This window comes from Emys orbicularis, chromosome 9, assembly GCF_028017835.1.
Source record: "Emys orbicularis isolate rEmyOrb1 chromosome 9, rEmyOrb1.hap1, whole genome shotgun sequence".
NCBI classification, from domain to species: Eukaryota; Metazoa; Chordata; order Testudines; family Emydidae; genus Emys; species Emys orbicularis.
Genome location: NC_088691.1, coordinates 78,535,228 through 78,557,925, shown reverse-complemented (window position 1 = coordinate 78,557,925; position 22,698 = coordinate 78,535,228). Strand labels below are relative to the sequence as shown.

Sequence of the window (22,698 nt, the reverse complement as noted above, 5' to 3'; positions counted from 1 at the left end):
CACCCATGCCACATCCAACATGCATCCCAGAGGCACACTACCCATTTGTCCCCACACCACCTCCTAACTCACCACTATTAGTGCTTCACTACAATGTCACTCAATGAATTTCATTTCCAGAGAGGACCACCACCCTAAGGTCTATGTACCACTTAAGCCCTCACAATACAGTGTAAGTGGTGCAGTGGCCTGGGGCTGCCCCTCTGCCCAGGACGTGAATTTCACATTAACAGAATATTTTTCATCATTTGCTGAAGACAAGTCAATGAGCTTGTATGCTCCAGGCCTACATTTGAAAATCTGGCCTTTATCTACCATGTGTTGTTAAGACGAATACTGAAATTGTTCTAAACACATGCTTGTGAACTTCGACTTCCCCGTGCTTCCAGGCCATATATCCTGCACTCTGATATGTGGGTGAAGTGCATAACATGGTGTATCTTGTAAAATCAGTTACTGCACTCATACAACTGTGTTGTGGCGTATGTTGCTCTCATACGGTAGGGTCCATACCGGCAAGGCTGCCGACAGGGGGTGGGAGGCGGGGGGGAAGGGGCAGCAATGTTAAAGCGCTGCCGTGGCAAAGGACCATTCTTAAAGCGCTGCCTTCATTAGCCATTAGTTAGAGCCAATATTTAAAGATAAAATGAAGCCGTACCTTCCAATGATTACAGCTCAGCCTACCTAATGAACTTGAAGATCTGTAATGTAAGGGCTTATCAGTGAAGACAGAGGCAAAGTGCCAGGTCTGAATTCAGTGCTCATGAAAATGAAGCCCTTATAGCCTGCTTGGCTTTAATCCTATTATGAACAAGCAGTATACAAATTTTCCCAAATTACCCCTGTGCTAATGCATGATCTGCAAAACACTGCATTCTAATCCTGAGACTCTTGGTCAAAGACTACCAGTTTTGGAAAACGTGGGGGTTACTTTATGATGTGGTTAAACATTCACAACAGGAACTACGAGTCTACCCCATTTGTGAATGAAATCAGGATTTGATCCCAGAGTGATTGGCTAATGCATTAACACATTGTGCCACCAACTATAACAGAAGTGCTATTGGTGATTTGGACTAGTGATCTGAACACATGCCTGTGAGCCAGGAGCTCCTGAGACTTAATCCAGATTCTCTCATTGGCAAATCACATAATGTTTTCCCTAATTAACAGCTGAGTAAACAATTTCTCTTCCTCTCTATCTCACAGGGGTGTTGTGAGGCTTAAGTAACTATTTTGGAAAGGTGCTTTGAAGGTGATAATTTTAAAAAAGTAGTTAGAACTTAACATATACATGCTGACCACTGGGTGAAGGAAAACAGAAGGATCCCCCAAACAATTTGCTTGTTAGACTGGCTTTCTCAAATCCCTTAGCCTTTCTGAATCTCAACCACATCTTTTTTCCTAAGGCTGTTTTCCTGAAACCCTGATTCTGTGCCCTTTGTCTACAGCAAATACTACTTATGTACTCTAATTCTACACCAGAGGAATGTAAAGTACTTCAAGCACTGTAGCCTGGTAAGCTGTTCACAAATATGTCAAATAGGATAGAATCCATTTACTGTGACTTGCATTAATAAAAAAAGAGGGGCCTTAATAATGCATTGCACAAGCAGTTATAAAATTATGACATCAAAGGTAGCTGGAAACAGCTGCAGCATCCATCTGCTCCACTGTGCTACTATGGAATGTGATATCATCCTTTACTCTAGCACCTGTTGATGTAACTATCTTACACGTATCTTTTCATTAAAGGTTAACAGCTGTCCTGTGCCTGATAGGTCTTGTCTTGGGAGCAAGGAATGTGTCTTATCTGTGATCTGTAAAGTGATGGGTAACTGCACAGTGCAAATGTTTAATGCCATTAATAATATAAATCTGAGTTGGACTAATGAATATCCAACATGAAACTGTAGATGGTATCTAGCAGAAGCTCCTAATGAGCCCAATTGTGCGATAATTATGTGATGTGAGCTAATCTCCACCAGAGACTAAGACAAGACTCACACTTGCATTTCCTTTTGTAATCAGAGCTGCATTTGACCTTAGGGCGTCTCAAAGTCATGGGGAATGCATCAATCCTACAGGACACAGATAAGAAACAGGTGGGCCAGTTGACTTTGGATTTCCAAGGGAACACAGTATCCATGCTTCTTGGTGTCTAGTTCCAGTTCCTTATGGCATATGTCATAACTGGCAGTCCATTAGACTTCTGTGGTGTGGTTCACCTCAAGTTACCTCTTAAGGGAATCGCACCAATATTTCTAATGTAAATTCAGTAACAATTGGGGGCTGATCAGTGAAGACAGAGGCAAAGTGCCAGGTAAAATTAAGGCAAGGAAGGGGATGGGCAGATTTTAGTTCAGACATGGATAGAACTATGAGACAAGAATAAAATGCAAGGAGAAACAAAGAAGTGAGGGGCAGAAAGAAAGAGTAGTGAGAGAATTGGAGGACATGGGAGCACAGAAGAACTGGAGAAGCAATGACAGCTTATACCCTAGAACAGGGATCGGCAACCTTTGGCACGTGGCCCATCAGGGAAATCCGCTGATGAGGCTGGTACACCGGGATGGTCAAATGCTGTATCTCTCCATTTGTATTTAGTACTCCAGGTGCACCAAGTTGAATACAATAATCAGCATAATGTCATTTATCGGGCGATCTATATGTTACTTTATTGGTGAGTCTTTTCAGAAGTTTTGTTTCTGAAGTTCAGAGGGAACAATTACCCAACGAAAGATGCTTGTGTTTCCTTTAAAATGGCCATGTTAGCCAAAAGCCAATAGCATCAGTTTCCAGTCATTCACATCTGTTAAATCAGGCTAATGTTCTTATTTTACAGTGCCTTAATTCCCGAGAATCTAGTGTGGCATTAGTTCCCCATTCATGGCTTCTTCCCTGCTCAGGGAGAGATGTAGGTTGCAGTGGGGAAGCCAATGGCAACATAGTTGAGCTGTGCCGCCAGAGAGCTGCAGGAGCTAAGACCGAGCTTGTCTGCCTGAGATCTATGTGGATGGACCCTCTATTCACACAACGTGGGCACAAGCCCCTAGCCCTGAATGGAGAAGGGGCTTGGATACCATGGTGATGGGCATGCAATAAGAACCTGAATAGAATAGCATAGCTCTGAAACTTGATGAATTTTAACTTGCAGAGCTTTCAAATCACTTTTTCCACAGACTGCAAGAGGAGAGAATATGTGAAATTGAACTGGAACCAAAGGTGTTCCACTGGGAGAAGATTGTGCTAATATGATGGGGATTTCCGTAAAATCTTCATCTAACAGCTTCAACAATGCACTATTATTTCTCACCAGACACTGCTCTTGCTATTGGCATTTGCAGCCCCCTGTGCTGAAATGTCGATAACGTCCATCAGGAAACCAACCTGCAAGTAGGTGCTCCTGGCGTGGTGTTCCTAGTGTAGGTGCTGAAAGCCACTGCAGTGCACATGATCCTAATGAAATGGCAAAATAGGTGTCTGCCACGCAAAGATACATAGGTGCTGATTGGTGAATTCTGGCAGCTATTAGCTGATATTCCTTTCCAGCTCAGAATTGTTAACAGGTGTGGCTGTGTCCAGCAGCATGTGATATTACTTGTAACTGCATTATCACTGCAAAAGAACTCTTGCAAAAGAAATGACACTTCAAGTGTATGTTATGCTTGTAAACGTCTCATGGCCTGACAGCCATGCCCTAAGGCACACCGGTGACCAACAAGCAAATGTGCATCGTAGCCATCTCCATGAATAAAAGTGTGAGAGAACAGAATGTGGGGTAAAGACAAAGTCCCAGGATGACTCAGTCCCTGACAAGTTTCCATGGAAGTGTTTTCTGGCAGCACTAAAGGTTTAAAAAAAAAAAAACCCACACCCCAGCCCTTTTAGTGGGGTATATGGCAAGAACTGCTGTGATCCAGCTAGTAAACCCAATGACACCCAATAATTATGTACAATCACTGATCACAACAGCCTGAATAAATGTTTTAAAATCCATTTTTTGTAAGCAGACGAACAAAGAAGAAAAGGCCCCTCGTGAGTGAAGCACCACTTATGAGAGACAAAGACTCCCTAGCAAGAGGGACCTGCCAGTGTCTCACTTCTTATGACAGGTTTCAGAGTAGCAGCCGTGTTAGTCTGTATCCGCAAAAATAACAGGAGTACTTGTGGCACCTTAGAGACTAACAAATTTATTAGAGCATAAGCTTTCGTGGGCTACAACCCACTTCTTCGGATGCATATAGAGTGAACCATATATTGAGGAGATATATATACACACACATACAGAGAGCATGAACAGGTGGGAGTTGTCTTACCAACTCTGAGAGGCCAATTAAGTAAGAGAAAAAAAACTTTTGAAGTGATAATCAAGATGGTTCAGTACAGACAGTTTGATAAGAAGCAAGTGTGAAAATACTTACAAGGGGAGATAGATTCAATGTTTGTAATGGCTCAGCCATTCCCAATCCCTATTTAGCCCTGAGTTGATTGTGTCTAGTTTGCATATCAATTCCAGCTCAGCAGTCTCTCGTTGGAGTCTGTTTTTGAAGTTTTTCTGTTTTAAGATAGCCACCCGCAGGTCTGTCAAAGAATGGCCAGACAGGTTAAAGTGTTCTCCCACTGGTTTTTGAGTATTATGATTCCTGATGTCAGATTTGTGTCCATTAATTCTTTTGCGTAGAGACTGTCCGGTTTGGCCAATGTACATGGCAGAGGGGCATTGCTGGCACATGATGGCATATATCACATTGGTAGATGTGCAGGTGAACGAGCCACTGATGGTATAGCTGATGTGATTAGGCCCTATGATGGTGTCACTTGAATAGATATGTGGACAGAGTTGGCATCGGGCTTTGTTACAAGGATAGGTTCCTGGGTCAGTGTTTTTGTTCAGTGATGTGTGGTTGCTGGTGAGTATTTGCTTTAGGTTGGGGGGTTGTCTGTAAGCGAGGACAGGTCTGTCTCCCAAGATCTGTGAGAGTAAAGGATCATCTTTCAGGATAGGTTGTAGATCTCTGATGATGCGCTGGAGAGGTTTTAGTTGGGGGCTGAAGGTGACAGCTAGTGGTGTTCTGTTATTTTCTTTGTTGGCCCTGTCTTGTAGGAGGTGACTTCTGGGTACTCGTCTGGCTCTGTCAATCTGTTTTTTCACTTCAGCAGGTGGGTATTGTAGTTTTAAGAATGCTTGATAGAGATCTTGTAGGTGCTTGTCTCTATCTGAGGGATTGGAGCAAATGCGGTTATATCTTAGAGCTTGGCTGTAGACAATGGATCGTGTGGTGTGTCCTGGATGGAAGCTGGAGGCATGTAGGTAAGTGTAGCGGTCAGTAGGTTTCCGGTACAGGGTGGTATTTATGTGACCATCGCTTATTAGCACAGTAGTGTCCAGGAAATGGACCGCTTGTGTGGATTGATCTAGGCTGAGGTTGATGGTGGGATGGAAATTATTGAAATCATGGTGGAATTCCTCAAGGGCTTCTTTTCCATGGGTCCAGATGATGAAGATGTCATCAATGTAGCGCAAGTAGAGTAGGGGCGTTAGGGGACGAGAGCTAAGGAAGCGTTGTTCTAAGTCAGCCATAAAAATGTTGGCATACTGCGGGGCCATGCGGGTACCCATAGCAGTGCCGCTGACTTGAAGGTATATATTGTCCCCAAATGTGAAATAGTTGTGGGTGAGGACAAAGTCACAGAGTTCAGCCACTAGGTTAGCTGTGACATTATCGGGGATACTGTTCCTGATAGCTTGTAGTCCATCTGTGTGTGGAATATTGGTGTAGAGGGCTTCTACGTCCATAGTGGCCAGGATGGTGTTTTCTGGAAGATCACCGATGGATTCTAGTTTCCTCAGGAAGTCAGTAGTATCTCGAAGATAGCTAGGAGTGCTGGTAGCGTAGGGTCTGAGGAGAGAGTCCACATAACCAGACAAGCCTGATGTTAGGGTGCCAATGCCTGAGATGATGGGGCGTCCAGGATTTCCAGGTTTATGGATCTTGGGTAGTAAATAGAATGTCCCTGGTCGGGGTTCTAGGCATGTGTCTGTACAGATTTGTTCCTTTGCTTTGTCAGGGAGTTTTTTTAGCAGATGGTGTAGTTTCTTTAGGTAATCCTCAGTGGGATCAGAGGATAATGGCCTGTAGAATGTGGTGTTAGAGAGCTGTCTAGCAGCCTCTTGGTCATATTCCAATTTATTCATGATGACGACAGCACCTCCTTTGTCAGCCTTTTTGATAATGATGTCAGGGTTGTTTCTGAGGCTGTAGATGGCGTTGTGTTCAGCATGGCTGAGGTTATGGGGCAAGTGATGTTGCTTATCCACAATTTCAGCCTTTGCACGTTGACGGAAGCAATCTATGTAGAAATCCAGTCTGTTGTTTCGACCGTCCGGAGGAGTCCACGCAGAATCCTTTTGTTTGTAGTGCTGGTAGGGGGGATTCTGTGGGTTAGTATGCTGTTCAGAGGTATGTTGGAAATATTCTTTGAGTCGGAGACGTCGAAAGTAGGATTCTAGGTCACCGCAGAACTGTATCATGTTCGTGGGTCTGGAGGGACAAAAGGAGAGGCCCCGAGATAGGACAGACAATAATTTCCATCCCACCATCAACCTCAGCCTAGATCAATCCACACAAGCGGTCCATTTCCTGGACACTACTGTGCTAATAAGCGATGGTCACATAAATACCACCCTGTACCGGAAACCTACTGACCGCTACACTTACCTACATGCCTCCAGCTTCCATCCAGGACACACCACACGATCCATTGTCTACAGCCAAGCTCTAAGATATAACCGCATTTGCTCCAATCCCTCAGATAGAGACAAGCACCTACAAGATCTCTATCAAGCATTCTTAAAACTACAATACCCACCTGCTGAAGTGAAAAAACAGATTGACAGAGCCAGACGAGTACCCAGAAGTCACCTCCTACAAGACAGGGCCAACAAAGAAAATAACAGAACACCACTAGCTGTCACCTTCAGCCCCCAACTAAAACCTCTCCAGCGCATCATCAGAGATCTACAACCTATCCTGAAAGATGATCCTTTACTCTCACAGATCTTGGGAGACAGACCTGTCCTCGCTTACAGACAACCCCCCAACCTAAAGCAAATACTCACCAGCAACCACACATCACTGAACAAAAACACTGACCCAGGAACCTATCCTTGTAACAAAGCCCGATGCCAACTCTGTCCACATATCTATTCAAGTGACACCATCATAGGGCCTAATCACATCAGCTATACCATCAGTGGCTCGTTCACCTGCACATCTACCAATGTGATATATGCCATCATGTGCCAGCAATGCCCCTCTGCCATGTACATTGGCCAAACCGGACAGTCTCTACGCAAAAGAATTAATGGACACAAATCTGACATCAGGAATCATAATACTCAAAAACCAGTGGGAGAACACTTTAACCTGTCTGGCCATTCTTTGACAGACCTGCGGGTGGCTATCTTAAAACAGAAAAACTTCAAAAACAGACTCCAACGAGAGACTGCTGAGCTGGAATTGATATGCAAACTAGACACAATCAACTCAGGGCTAAATAGGGATTGGGAATGGCTGAGCCATTACAAACATTGAATCTATCTCCCCTTGTAAGTATTTTCACACTTGCTTCTTATCAAACTGTCTGTACTGAACCATCTTGATTATCACTTCAAAAGTTTTTTTTCTCTTACTTAATTGGCCTCTCAGAGTTGGTAAGACAACTCCCACCTGTTCATGCTCTCTGTATGTGTGTGTATATATATCTCCTCAATATATGGTTCACTCTATATGCATCCGAAGAAGTGGGTTGTAGCCCACGAAAGCTTATGCTCTAATAAATTTGTTAGTCTCTAAGGTGCCACAAGTACTCCTGTTATTTTCACTTCTTATGGCCACACTCAGCCCTTACAGGCTATTCCTTGCAGCTCTGACTTGCTCCTCTGCGCTTTCACTCCTACTACACTTTCCATTCTCTTTCTTCCTTTTGTTTTCCCCCTGAGACAACACCACATGCCAGAAGGTTACCAAGCTAGAAAAATCTGCAGGTTAAAAGTGCTCCTGGCACATGCCCCAGGCTTTCATCTGAGCATTGGGGAATGGATGCAGTGGTGTTCGACACACTATTGACGATAGAAGGCGGCATCTTATCTAGAACCCACTGGCCAAATGTAGCTGGAAAGGAATTACCTGGTGCCTTCTGCTGACAGCTCAGCTCTGGAAATGAAACTGAGACAAAGATTTGCATATGCAGATAGCATAGGAGTAAACTGAAAAGAACTGGTTTGGGGCCTTTCTGGGTACTTCCTTAAGGAGCATTTTCATAAATGTTTGTCAGAGGTGAGTGGAAGGGCAAGGTTTTGACAGCACTGGGTGAGTAGGGCTAGTGGGTGGAAAAGGTGCCTTTTTCCTTTTTACACACACCCCAATTTTGCAGCCTTCCCCCATCTTTGAACAAAGAAGCATTTCTTGGCTGCTTAACTTCATCCTTTCTTCCTGAGACAGACATGCAGAACCACCGCTGAAATCTCAGAACTTTCTTTCGGTGCGGCTGCAGCTGTAGGTGCCGGGGCACAAGTGGCACGGCTGTGAAAGGGACACTGACTAGAACTACGGAGGAACAGAGTGCTTGGGCCGGCCTGAAGTTAACTGTGATCAGCCTAGTTTTCTTGTCATGAAATCTGAAAATCTGGGCAGGCAGGCAGACAAATCTGGGAAACCCCGTAAAGAAACTCAGACGTGGTTATGCTGTGTGCGCATTATGCACAATTCTAGTCATCACACGTGAAAGAATTCTTTTTTAAAAAGCTTGAGAAGAAACAGCAAAAAGCTTTATTGTTGATGCTAAAGATAAAGATGAACTTTGAGGCCCTGCTAGAAAAGATTGCAACTGAAATGCAGGATTCACAGGAATGTCTTCAAAGTTTCTCTAGGCACGATCTCTGCGGCAATAAGCATTACCAGTAAGGATTCTCAAGGGAAAAGTGGGACTAACAGTTGCACAGAGGCAAAGCATTTCCATGGAATCCCTTGCAGGTTTCTCATGTGTGACATAGTTTTCTTAGAGTGGCCTACAGTGGAGCAGCTGATGAAAAGCAAGCACAGAAGGCCAGCAAGTGGGACTATTAAATTGCCATCTGGGGAGGCCAAAATGTTGAGCCTTCCCCGCTCCTAAATGGATGAGGCTTTCCATAGATCACAATCTTGGGAGATGACTCATCAATAAACAGTTTTATAACAGGTCTGTCATGAGAAGACATAGGCGCAATGCGGCCTAACATGGAATTAAAGCAGAAATATTGTTCAAGACTCAGTTGAAAGACCTTGTTGAGCAAACACACACACACGAGGTTTCTGCCAAAGAAACTTGATTAATATTCCTGAATTAACAAACTTGCTTCTCAAAACAAGGTTAGACACTAATTATCAGTCTTCCAGCATGGCTGGGGGAGGCAGGGCATGTTTACCTGTATTCTGTAATATTCTATATGCAGAAGGAGCCTGGTTCTGTTCGTAGTTACTGAAACTCCCATCTAAGTCCTGTTGAGCTGCTCCCATAGAAGTGAAGACAAAATTGGTTCCTATGTGGATTTACATACACACTTCATTATTGCAGTGTTGGGGCATAGTTGGATCCCAGGCTTCCAGCTACATTAATGTTGCTATTATACTGATAAGGAAAAAAAATGGGAGGTGAAAAAGATAGTCACTCTCTTCAATTTGGAGAGCAGAATCACTTTTCCCCCATGTTCTCTCACTCAAATTGCCAACTCCATCTTTCCTCCCCTTCTCCCCCCCCCCCCCCAAAAAAAAACAAACCAGCTCACCTTGTGATATACCAGCCTGTACCAGCTCACTTTCACCCCTGCTGATAGGCATTCTAAGGCCCCAAGGCCACAGAACCCCCTCCTTTCCGTCACATGTTTTTGAAGGAAGCCTGATGGCTGTTGGTTCTCTCTCCTTCCCTGGTGTTTTTAAGGTCAATGAGCAACTTCTCCTATCAGAGATTTTTTTGGAGGTTGGTAGGAAAGACACCAGGTCCCTGGGGAAGAGGTAGGAGGCACTGGAACACTGCCTTTCCACCACTAATCCAACATTGCAATGTTCCTTTAAAATAAAGATCTTATCTCCTAAAGAACTTTGTTCATAGCAGGGTTACATTAGCTTATTTGTGAGTTTTACCTCTGGCAATTGGATCTCTGTTACAGTAGTTGTTAAAACCATCACTGTGCAGTACCACTTAGCTTTCTATGGTAAGTTATTGCCCCCAACGTCTCCTCCATCACAATTCTTTAGGCTTTCATTTTGTCCACTATCATTTTGGCCCAGGAAAGAACTCCAGTAGATGAGCTCTCTCACAGAGTCCATGACCAACTGGTCAGGTTGCTACTGAGATATACAAAAACCACAGTTCTTCTAGGGCCTGAAAACATTTACCTCTACAAACCTACGTTAGAATAGGGGCTGATAGTCCACCCTAAATCTGGCCACAAAGACAGTCAACCATAATCTCACTGAGTAAAGTTTTTGGGAGTGCCTAAATGACATGCCTCATTTTTCAAAAGTCACTTAGGGGGCCTAAATTGCATTGAAAGTGAATGGGGCTGTTGTCTTATTTCCCAGGCCAGGAAGGCACCACACCCAAATTCTGGTTCAGGGCCTCTTTCTCAGGCCAATCCTTTACAATGAAATAGTTCAACATAAATTCCACATATAAATCCTGTCTTTTCCCTGGACCCAGGATCTTCTGCAGGGTCTTAGCTATTCCTTACAGGTTCCCACCAGCTACTTGCCTGAGAATCAGCCTGCTATAGGTGCTAACATGAGTACAACAACTCTCCACCCCCAACTGAGCCACCTGCAGGCTTTTATATTATCTGATTAATCTCAGCTGGGAGGTAGCTGATCAGTCACAGGTGCAGTATTATCGGAGACGGATTATGGTTTTGTGGGGCCCTGGGCTTTCCCTTTGCTAGGGACAGAGTCACTGACATTGGCAGCACTGCAAGGGAGGCTGGGCCCCATTCCCCTTAAAGGGCCAGCCACCCAGTTTCCTAAAGTCCAGCTTCTCAGAGACATTGCGGCTCCTAGCTTCCAATGATTGTCACCGATTTCAGTGAAGTTAGGAGGAGCCTCAATGGCTCTGAGGAGCTGGGCCTACGGTGCTTCAGAAAATGGGACTCAGGCACCTTACCAATGCTGCTGTAGCACATAGGTGCCAAATTCCTTCATGTCAGCCATGGGGCTTTGGCTTACAACAAGTATTTAGCTATTTGCGGACAAAGGGGAACATCAGGAAGTGAGAGAAGCACACGGTGCATGGGGAAGTGCACAGGTGTGGGAGCAAAGGACAAGTGGGACTTGAATGGGCCAAAAGGGCTGGGTGGTGGAGGAGGGGCTCTGAACGGAGCAGAAGAGACTTTGGGCAGGTCTGTACTTAAAATGCTGCAGTTGTAGTACTTCAGTGAAGACATTACTATGCTGATGGGAGAGCTTCTCTCACTGGCAAAGTTAATCCACCTCCCCGAGAGGCGGTAGCTATGCTGAAAGGAGAAGCCCTCCTGTCAACCTAGCACTGTCTACACCGGGATTTTCTCACCCTGAGCGACGTAGTTATACCAATGTAAGTTTATAGTGTAGACCTGGCCTATGAAGAAGAATACTCATTGAGAAGTAGCTGACAAGGTGGGATCTTTTCTTCTCCCATACCTTTGAGGGGGGAAAACAAAATCCTTTTCTTCTAGTGAAATGAGGTTATTGGTTATGCAGAGTATTATAGTTCCTTCTGCAAACATTTCAAGCCCAGATACACAGGCATAACTCCTACTGGCCACATCCTGTAGTCCTTGTTCTGATCAACATCCCATTGACTGTCGTGGGAATTTTGACTGAGAAAGATCTGTATGGCTTGGTTTCTTGATTTCAGTGGAAGTTCTGACTGAACAAGTACTGCAGGATTTGGCCAATTGACTTCTATGGGACTTGCATCTAAGGGCAGTACTGGTCTCCTATGACCAGCATGCAGAGTTGTCGCTATCTTTGTAGCTATCAGTTTTGCCTTTTGCAAGTAGAAAAAAGAACAAGTCCTCACAGTAAGCAGTAAGTCTCCAGTCCCATGTGCTGACTTCATTAGTTGATAGTCTATGTCTACCATGCAATTAGAGATGTGACACCAGCATGGGTGTAGACGTACCCGAGCTAGCATTGATCTAGCTAGCATGAATTACAGAAATGAAGCCAGGCAGTAATGGCTGTACAAGCCTGCACTAGCGGGTGCCACCGCAGATTCGCTGCTATTGTTATTCAAGATAGATCAATCAAAACTAGCTCAGGTGTGTCTGTGGTTACATCTCTGATTGAAGTGACTGGAGTAAGACAGATAGTGGGCGACTAAGACAATGTTGGAATAAGCAAAATCATCATCATCATATTTAATTGCTATGTATTTCCCTTTTTGGCTTAATTCCTGATATGAGTCAGGAATAACTTGGGGGCTTGGTAACAACACACTCATTCCTGCAGGATTGCATCCCACACCGCCCAGTGTGCTCATCGCTTTTGCCCTTGTGCAGATAATAATAATAAACAATAATCATGTTGTGCAGGATCGATGCTGTGCGTCAATCACAGTCAAGGAAAAGGAAAATCCCATTAGACTTCAAATGAAAATCATTAATAACACAAAGTCTTTTTACAAATAGCATTTTAATGATCTCAGGTCTGGAGCACAGAAATCTTCACTTTTCTATGTAGAAACAAATAAAACTTTATTCTAGAGTTGAAAAGAAAGTTACAGCTTTGTCGCATTTTCATTTCATAAGTGTCAAAAAAGAAACAGATACAATTAAATTACAACTGAACTTGTATTAGAAACAGTCATCAATCCCCAGTCAGAGAGCTAATTCATAAGAGATGATGAACGTCCACTCTGAAGAGGTTCTTTTCAAATGGAAGCTGTTTTACAAAAATAAATATAAGTTGAATAGCTGAACAGCCACTTAATTCATTCTAGGACGTGGGATTTAAATGGCATGCGAAGGGCAGTCAGGGCTTCGTAGCAATAGCGTGAAATGCCCCTCATTCTAGACCTTCTTAGTCAGAGTGTGTGCAGAGGAACATGGCTCACCAAGTAACGTACAAAAGAAGTGCCTCTAAAGGGATTCTCCTCATATGAAGAGATTTCTGCAGTCTTCGTTGTCTTTAAATAGCTCCATTTCCCTAGAAGGATAAAAATACAAAGATCACTTATATTGGTTAATATTCATGTGAGTTTTAATGGATTTTATTATTATTTTGCAAGCCCTGTGGGAATCTTAGATAAGCTCTGTAAATGTGCGTTGTTTCAATCTTTGTAATTTGTCAGAGACTCAGATTATGTTTTCAGCAAGTGCAAATGCTTTCAGGGTTTGAACTGGAATTATTCCAGTACAAATTATCCCGAGGCTGTGTGGGGCTGGTTCAGCCCCTCTTGCAATTTAGAGCAGATTCAGGGTTGGTCTAAGTTGCACCAACTGCAAAATCCACCTTAGAACGGTTGTGCTAGTAGACCTCACTAAAGCGCAGTGGGTTTGGGCTTCACCCGTTACCAATCGCCAGCATGCTTCTGACATTCCCTGTACCTCATGAGGGCTGGTAGGGGGTGATGCAGAGCTGGCTCCACCAGCTTTATGCCATTTAGGGATTCCCCTAGGACCAGGAAATCCCCAGGTGCCCACTTAGGGCAGTTTTAAGTCCCCTTTAAGCTGCAAGAGCACCGCAAAGGGAACTTAGCAGCGCTGAGAATCTGGCCCAGTATCTTTTAAATCTTCCACAGTATGTCACTTAAAACAACATTGAAATCCTTTCTCCATAACACACTTGGGAGTTTTGCAATTACATTAAGTTATTACGTGGGGCAAGAATATTTACATGCATTATTGATTAATGTAATCACATGAGGAAGACACAAATTTGCTTACCCCACAGCATCCACAACAGGTGCAGTCCCCACAGATTGTTCCAATGAGTCCATTGACAACCTGAATAGCACAAAGCACTACTTGAATTCCACTCATTATCAGCAACAAGGAGAAGAGGGTCAAATTCCAGGGAATTATGTGTTCAGGTGATTTGCACAAGGCCCACATGGTGTCATTGCTTAGATAATTCCTGTGTAAAAAAGAAAAAAGCATATGAGAAAGACAATAGAAGTCAATGTAAATCAGTAATGCAGTACTAGTGTTACTACTAGTTTGTTGTTATTGTAATCTGAAAAGTGAGTCACTGTACCCACTTGACTCTAAAATAATTTCCACATCACTATTAATGGTACTTTATATTTCTGCTTGTGGAATAATGAAAGAGTTTTGATTTCAAATAATTCCATTGCATTTATAAACATTGACATCATCTCGCTGACTACAGCATGAACAAAGCAGGTAAAGAAAGAATAAATATGTTCTGAAGGCAATTATATACTTCATTTTATTTTGTCAGGCAAGAACTGTCAAATAAGATGTACCAGAACTTCATATGAAGCTTGTTCACGCCAAGTATGTAGATGCAACATTAATAGTTAAAACTTCTAGTGGTGAAATGGATGAACTATCGATAAAGGTGGGAGTACATCAGGGATCAGCACTGAGCCCTTTCTTGCTTATCCTCATCCTGGATACCCTCACAACAAACTCCCAAATGAAGACACCTTGGTGCATGCTGTTCGCTGTAGATATTGTTCTATGCAGTTAGTAGAAACATGGTCTAGATAATAAACAGGGAGATGGGTTGGAGAGATGAGAGATCAAAATAAGCAGAGAGAAATACCAGAGTATATAGCATGTAATTTCAGTAATGTGAGCACTGAAGAGTTATCTTTGAAACTGGCTGGGCAGACAATACAAAAAATGCAAAGTTTGAAGTGTCTGGGTTCCAGAATCCAGAAAAATGGGGAAATGGAGGCTGAAATTAGAGATAGGATAATAAATGCCTGGCTCAGATGGAGAGAGATAAGTGGTGTAGTATTTGACAGGAAGATACCAGGAAGAGTAAAAGGGAAAGTCTAGTAAATGGTGGTCCATCCAGTTAGAATGTATGGTGGTGAGTGCTGGACAAAGAAGAAACATGAGCAAATGATCTGTTCCACAGAAATGCAAATGTTGAGATGGCTGAGTGGTGTAAGCCAGAAAAAACCACGTGAGGAATGTGTATGTTAGAGACAAAGTCAAACACCCATAGATGAAAAAATGAGGGGGTGCGGGCTCAGATGGCTTGGGTCTCGTAAAGCACAGTCCTGACAACAGTGTGGGTAAGAGGGCCCAACAGATCAAGACTGAATGAAAAAGACAGAGACAATGAGCAAGAAGTGGTAGGATGTCATAAAAGAAGACATGTTGGTGTGATTAAGGATATGGCATCAAACAGAGCACTTTGGAGGGTGAGGACTTGTAGGGTGGACTCCAGCTAATGGGATTAAAGCAAGGAAGAAGATGAGAAGGACCATCAAATAAGATCCATGCCAAAGATCTACCTGTTCAGTGATCACCCAAACTTGTATCCTTCTTTCTTTGAAAGTCAAGTGTTTTTTCTTACTAAACACAGTTCCAGTTATGCAGTTGTATAGAGCAACCCTGACATCTAGTGGTAACTTCAGTACATCTATATATGCATATGCATATCATAGATAAGGTTAAGATTCTGTCATGGATATTTTTAGTAAAAGTCAGGGACAGGTCGCAGGTGTGACACCCTGGCACCCCCTTATTCACTACTGTTATATAATTAGGATATGTTTTGTACAAAGTATGCCTTGTGAGGTGTCATTCTAAAAGTCTTGATCTGCTAGACATTAATATCTCATTGGCTTGTATGTGCTATCATCATATGTGAAGTTATGAAGTTTGGCTATGTATGTGTTACTGAAACATGTTGTGAGGTTGAAAACACCCACAAGCAGCTTTTCAGGTACAACAGTAAAAAGGCCAAACAATGTTAATGGCTTATTGAGGAAATGCACATAAACACAAGACTGCGTACCATAGAAACCTCTCAGAGATAGCACTACACAATGGGAACTGTTTGACCCAGGTCACAGCAAAAAAGCTTTCCAGCAAGTGGGAAGAAGATATAAATGGGGGAAATGACATCATGATGGTACCTCACTCTCCCTACACAACACACCTGGAAACACCTGAGGAACAAAGACTGAACTGGGATGGAATGTGCGGCTGTGTATGTAAACCTGGGAAACCCAAGCTGCAAAGCTAACGTAGCTTGTGCCTTAAGAATCTGCTAGCCTGTTTATCACTCAGGGTGAGAATTTGCTAATTCATATCCTACCTATCTAGTATGTTAAGCTCAGTTTGCGTTTTTGTTTATTTACTAGGTAATCTGCTTTGATCTGTTTGCTATCGCTTATAATCACTTAAAAATCTATCTTTTGTAGTTAATAAACTTATTTTATGTTTTAATCCAAACCATTGTGCATTGGACTAAGGTTTCTGGGGAAAATCTCAGCTTGGTTACCACAAGTGTGCATGGTTCTCTTCACATTGAGGGAGAGGTGGACCGTGTATTAAACCCATATACTGGCTAGATTTGACCAGGGCAGGACGGTACTGCTCTGGGGTCCTAGGCTGGGAGGCTGGCGGTTAGAGAGCCTGCATGTGACTGCAGCTGGTGTGTCCCTACCTGGGTGAATGCTGGTGAAAGTGCAAGCTTGGAGGGCTTTGCAGCTTGTCACAGTGTGATAGGGAGCCCAGGCTGGTGGGTTAGAGGGCCCAGTGGTACCCCAGTTCCAAGTAGCACCCTGGGGGACCCTGTCACAGTGAGCAATAAACAAAAATTCCTGGAAGCCCACAAACTGTCCATAACTTTTACTAAAAATATCCTGGGATGGGGGGACAAACAGAGCATTGCCGGGGCTTACAGCTCCTCCAGCCCCGCCACTGCTCCTGTGTCAGGGGCTGACCGCTGCTGCTGCAGCCCAAGATGGGCTAATCCAGCCCCAACCACTGCTCCAGCGGACCGGGAACCATGGCAGTGGGCCACCAGTCAGCTGTTCGGTGGCCCTGGGGCTGGTCAGCTATTCCGGCAGCTGCTGTTCTGGTGGACCTGGGGTGGGCCATGATGGCCACTGCTTTGGTGGCACCAGGGCTGACCAAGCCTGCTGTTCCGGTGACCATTGCTCTGTGGCCTGAGGGCTGGCCACTGGCCAGCTGTTCTGGTGGCCGCTGCTCCAGGGCTGGCCCCTGCTCTGGCAGCCCTGGGGCTGACAACTACTCCACAGTCCTGCCCTAGAAGAAGTCACGGAGGTCCCAGAAAGTCACAGAATCCGTGACCTCCATGACAGAATCGTATCATTAATCATAGGGTTGCATTTAGAACACGGGGAGCTAAATTCATCCTTAGTGTATATCGATTGCTCTCATTTCATCTCAGGGATAGATTAGATAGATTTCAACGCTTTAAGCACCAACGTCTGACCTTGGATTAGAGGATGCAACTCTCATTGACTTCAGTGCTACAAAATGTTAAATGACCTTCAATGGGAGTTGCAAACATGGAAACAATGGTAAATTTTCAGACCCAAATATTTTTCTTAATTGTTATGGTTTTACACTGTTATTAAAACAAAACAAAGGAAATTCTACTACAATGAGAAAAGGGAAATAACGTTTCTAACAAACCATCAAATGCTGACAAGTCACCTGTATTTTATCTCGTGCCTACATAACACAGCAGCACAAACACGTCCCTGGCTGTTCTAAAAGCCAGTCCTGAGGCACAGTACAATGAAATAAGGATGGAATGACAGACCTCATTGCCATTTTCTGGACTTTGCCAATTTCAATGAAAATGTGAAGGTTATTTCAAAACCCAGTTTGGGTTTGTTTTTTTAACATTGCCTTTGGATACGCCTAATGCTCTGTTAATTCAGAGAGTAACAGTATTAAGACCAGAAGGGATGTTTATGATGATCTAATCTGACCTCCTGCATAACACAGGCCCTAGATTTCATTCAGTGGTTCCTTCACCTTGACCAACACCCTTCAGCTGAACTACAACACATCATTCAGAGAGCACTCTGACCTTGGTTTAAAGATTCCAAGTAACAGAGAATTTACCACATCCCTTGGCGATCTGTTCCAATGGTTAAAATGGGCATCTTATTTCCAGTTTGAACTTTGCTGACTTAAGGAATCCAGGGATATGAACAAGTGACACATATGCATGATACCAAAGAAGTTTCAGCTGCATAGTGTGGACAACACCCTCCAATTTTCATAACCAAAATAAAATTACATAAAGACTAACTCTTAAATATTAACAGCCTCAGTTTCAGATCTGAGATTCCCACTAAAAACACTCTTAATCATATGATTATAGTCTAGCCACCCATACTGCTTTAAAAATCTAAGGAATAAACTGACAAGTGGTAAATTTATCTTAATTGGGGCTCTTTGAAACCTCTAGTTTCAGCTGGGGATAGTATTCTTATTCTAGAATATTGTGTAGCCATGTACTGTCACAGTATACGGCAATACTTCATCCAACAGGCAGCCACATTGCAGTCTCAGTAATGTGATTGTGTGCGATTTCCTATTTACACAACAAAATTAAAGCTAGAAATTACATCACAAACTTCCTTATCGCAGTACTGCTTCAGTGAGTGAATATATCACATCTTTTCTAGCTAACCCATGCATGATGCAGTGCAATATCTTACCCATTCTCAAATGGATAGTTCCAATTACTGCCATTGTTACACTTAGGGCCTCTATTTAGAGCAACTGCTGACACAACAAAGCAGTATCCGGCTCCCAGAAGTCCAACTGCTGCAAATATTATAGAAGTAAACATCTGATAGAGACAGAAAAAGATGAAGTTATTTTTGACCTCTTACAAACAATTAAATGTATCCTGCTTAAGTGAATGTGTAGTACAGTCTCAACCCTAACTTCTGAACAGTTAAGATAAATGCATTATGTAACTAGACTCTAATGTACATTGCATGTCTGCAGGCATTGCACTTTGTGCTGCAATTCCCATTGGTCCTTAGAAGCTTAAACCAAGTCAGACTGGAGTAGTATTTGCATAGGAGACCTCAAAGGAACACCTTGATACTACAGGAAGTGGTAATGGTGATTCAGTATATGGCACTCTTCCCTCAATCAGTACTAACCCTGTCTGGTGTCCGGGGGCACTGTGCCACACTGAATGTTCTGTCAGATGAGATCATGGCCAAAATTGAAGTCCCAACCGTTTGTGAAGATGCCATGGCACATTTCGCAAGAGCAGAATTGTTAATTTTGGTGTCCTGATCAAATTTTGGTCTGGTTAATTATATTCTGCCTCAGTAAATTTCCCCTCCCTTTTCACATTCTTTACTTCCTATTGTGTGTTTGTGCTCATCATAACCAACGTCACAGCTGGCACTAATGCAGAGATGGCACTTCCAGTCGAGAGGCAAAGGACTGAGTGGACATGAGGTATGGACTATAATATTACACCAAAAGGTTAAGGCCCTTTTAGACCAGAGTTGAAGGACGTAGGTGGGACTACTTCTACTACTCATGCTGCATCTATTCTGTGGCTAAATGAAGACTTTGTTTTCCAAGAATGTTATTCTGGCATTCTTCATGATTATTTAAAAAAAAAATCACTGAGGAACCAAAGCCTTTGCTTGCACTTCGAAAACATTTTGTTACTTTCACATAATCAAATCTTTAAATCATTCCAAGACAATATTAATTCCATAACATAAGCCTGGTGTTCAAATTAACATGAAAGGACAAATTCTGTTCTCAGGTATACAATCCAGCTAAATTCAACTGAGTTGCCTAGGTGAAATGATGGTAGAATCTATCCACAAAGCATTAAATGTATTTAACAGTTCAAAATATGAGGTAGATATAAAAGCTCTCCAACAGCTGAACTGATTTGGGATGATAAATTGTTGTGACAGAAAATTGGCAGCGAGATGTCATGGGATGGAATGTGTGGCTTCTAAGCTTAATTAACTCCCTCCAGCGTTAATTTAGCAATAAAGAAGAAAAGTTTGACTTGGACTCTAAACCTACACTGGGATCCACTACTGCAGCCCACTGCACCTATGCAGAGCCCTAGTTAAATCAACAGGACTTTGCACAGCCGTGAGGGAATTGTGCTAGTGATTCTTGATGCAGTATCAGGGCCCTGGAGAGAGGATGAAAGAACAAACAACATGTGAGAGATGCGTAGTCACATCACTTAATGCACTAGTGGAAGGTGTTCAGTTCTGGAGTAATTGTTACTTTGGTGGAGTTATTCTGGATTTACACCAGGCCACTGAGATCAGAATCTGGCCCATTCTAGTCTACTGAGTATGAGAAGTGCATTCTTCTACAAAGATTCTGGACCAAATTCTCCAGCCCGCTAAGTCTGCTATCCCTAAGTAGAAGTGGTCTCCACAGGCATAGAGTAGATGGAGGCAGCTACGTCATCTCCTGTGCTAGCTGCTCCACCCCTCCACTGTGTAAGATGGAGGAAGTGGCATTTGAAATTAGAAATGAGCCTAAGCCAAAAAGTTCAGCTCCACATTTGGCTCTAGAGCCAAAATTCCTCTATGTCTTCAGGGTGTTTGGATCCATATTTTTAATTTAGCCCATGATAGAAAAAGTTTGAACTGGACTCTGCATCTCAGCTCCCCAAAATGTGGTGGTGGTGCAGTGTAGGGATTTTCAGACTGGGGGAGGTGAAGGGGGGTTGTTTGGACCTGCCTCCATTTGAAATACAATTTTCCCCCCACCTTAAAAGTCATAATACTTAAAAGTTTGGAGAACTCTTACCAAACAAAATGCAGTACTGCAGAGTGCTTCTGTATCGTGCCCTATAATTGGCACTGATACTGAGTCGACTTTTAAACTTCAATTTGAGGTGCACAATTTATGCTGGATCTTATTTCGAAGCAACCACTCTATATGCCCCACCTGCTTCCTGTCAGCTGCCTTTCAACACGCTGAGAGACAAGGTGGGTGAGGTTATATCTTTTATTGGACCAACTTCTGTTGGTGAGAGAGGCAAGCTTTTGAGCTTACACAGAGCTCTTCTTCTTGTACTCTTCTTCTTCTCTGAGACCCGAAGAAGAGCTCTGTGTAGCTCAAAAGCTTGTCTCTCTCGCCAACAGAATTTGGTCCAGTAACAGATATAACTTCACCCACCTTGTCTTTCTAATATCGTGGGACCAACACGACTACAACAACACTGCTTTCAACAGACTGTTACTTTAACCTATTATTTTGCTATCATACGTTCCATACCACCACCCTTTTCAGCCCTTTGCTTAATATTGTTGGGTGGTGAGGGGCTTTCTTATGGTGTGCTGTGGATTTGCTAAAAGGAAGAAATAATTGTACTATGGAAATGGCTATAATATTTTTCAGAAGATCCACATTACATATTGTGTAGGGTCCACAGTAAAGCTATACGGTGACTGTAATGGAGCAAAAGACATCTGTCATAAAAGAAAAAAAATAACTGTCCCCTCATCTGAGAAAAGCAAAATGCGGGTCTTTCGGAAATTTATTTTATTGGTACCCACTTTTAACAAGCCATGTCAGCTGTATTGCATTGGCATGCCAACAAGGCAGCATGATAAATGTGGTCTTGGTACTATCAAGGGGTCCTAGTACAACAACATCTTGGCACATCAATAATCCTTGGCTTAGGGCACAAAAGGATACCAGGATTTTTCACTTTGTGCTATGGACAACAAACACATGCACTACATAGTCACATTTTAGAACATCATAAATATATATGGACAGACATGATATAAATGTCATTGTTTGTCACCATTTGGCTGTTTTTTTGTTTTTTGTTTTGGCCACATCCTTCTTTTCCACTTACCGCAAACCTCTTTCCACAGCTTTCATTACCACAGCATCCACAACAATCATTATTCTTAAGGCCCAAAAATACCAAGGCAGGAAAGATCATCTACCAACAATAAAAAATACAGTTCGATTAGGTTGGACCATTCTGAGTTAACCTTATGTTTTAATCTATTAGTCCAGTGTCTTATTTTTCTTATCACTACATTGAATTTTTAATTACTAAATCAAAACAAGTTTTAAATTGCCTATTTACTTATTAAACAAAGTGCACAATCAAGAATCATTTGCAATGTTGGTTGTACTGTATTTGAAGTGCAGGGGAATTACAGTAAAACCCAACCTTTTACTTTAGAAAATAAAAGTGAAAATTTCAGGATTTGTCTACTCACCAATACACCGGATCCCAACATCCCTCCAAAGTACCAAACTTCATCTGTGATGTGTTCCTTATTGCTCATGACTTCTCCTCCGGGGAAAAACAGCAAAATGTTAGCTAGAGTACATAGCACCGCCAGAGGAATGAGGGTGATTCCCAGGCACTTGGCACAACCACCGGAGCACATGCTTTCTAAACAAAATTACAAACAAAACTAAAGAAAAATGAAAACCCCTTATTCTTGTCAGTGTTTTAAACAGGAGTGTCTCAGCATAATTTACAAAATCCAATTCTGTTTTGCCCTTGGGGAATTCAGCCTATAGAATGTTTCCTTCGGAGAGGCTGCAGTCTGTTAGTAAGCCAGTGCTCCAGTTACTTATAAGCTCTCACTGCCATGATGTCAATTTTCTGAACCCCCCATAAATGAGATTACAGTCAGACCAACCTTTGTTTTTACCATGACGACCAA

General features: G+C 42.8%; 1 protein-coding gene across 1 annotated transcript; it reads right to left on the bottom strand.

The window, feature by feature from the left end:
- Positions 1–13,202: 13,202 nt before the first annotated feature.
- Positions 13,203–22,416, bottom strand: TM4SF4 (transmembrane 4 L six family member 4). The gene is made up of 5 exons (XM_065411119.1): positions 22,243–22,416; positions 21,867–21,956; positions 18,706–18,839; positions 13,961–14,150; positions 13,203–13,220 (listed from the first exon to the last, which is right to left on the bottom strand). The coding sequence occupies exons 1-5, from the start codon at positions 22,414–22,416 to the stop codon at positions 13,203–13,205; spliced, it is 606 nt and encodes a 201-aa protein (XP_065267191.1).
- Between the last annotated feature and the right edge of the window lie 282 nt (positions 22,417–22,698).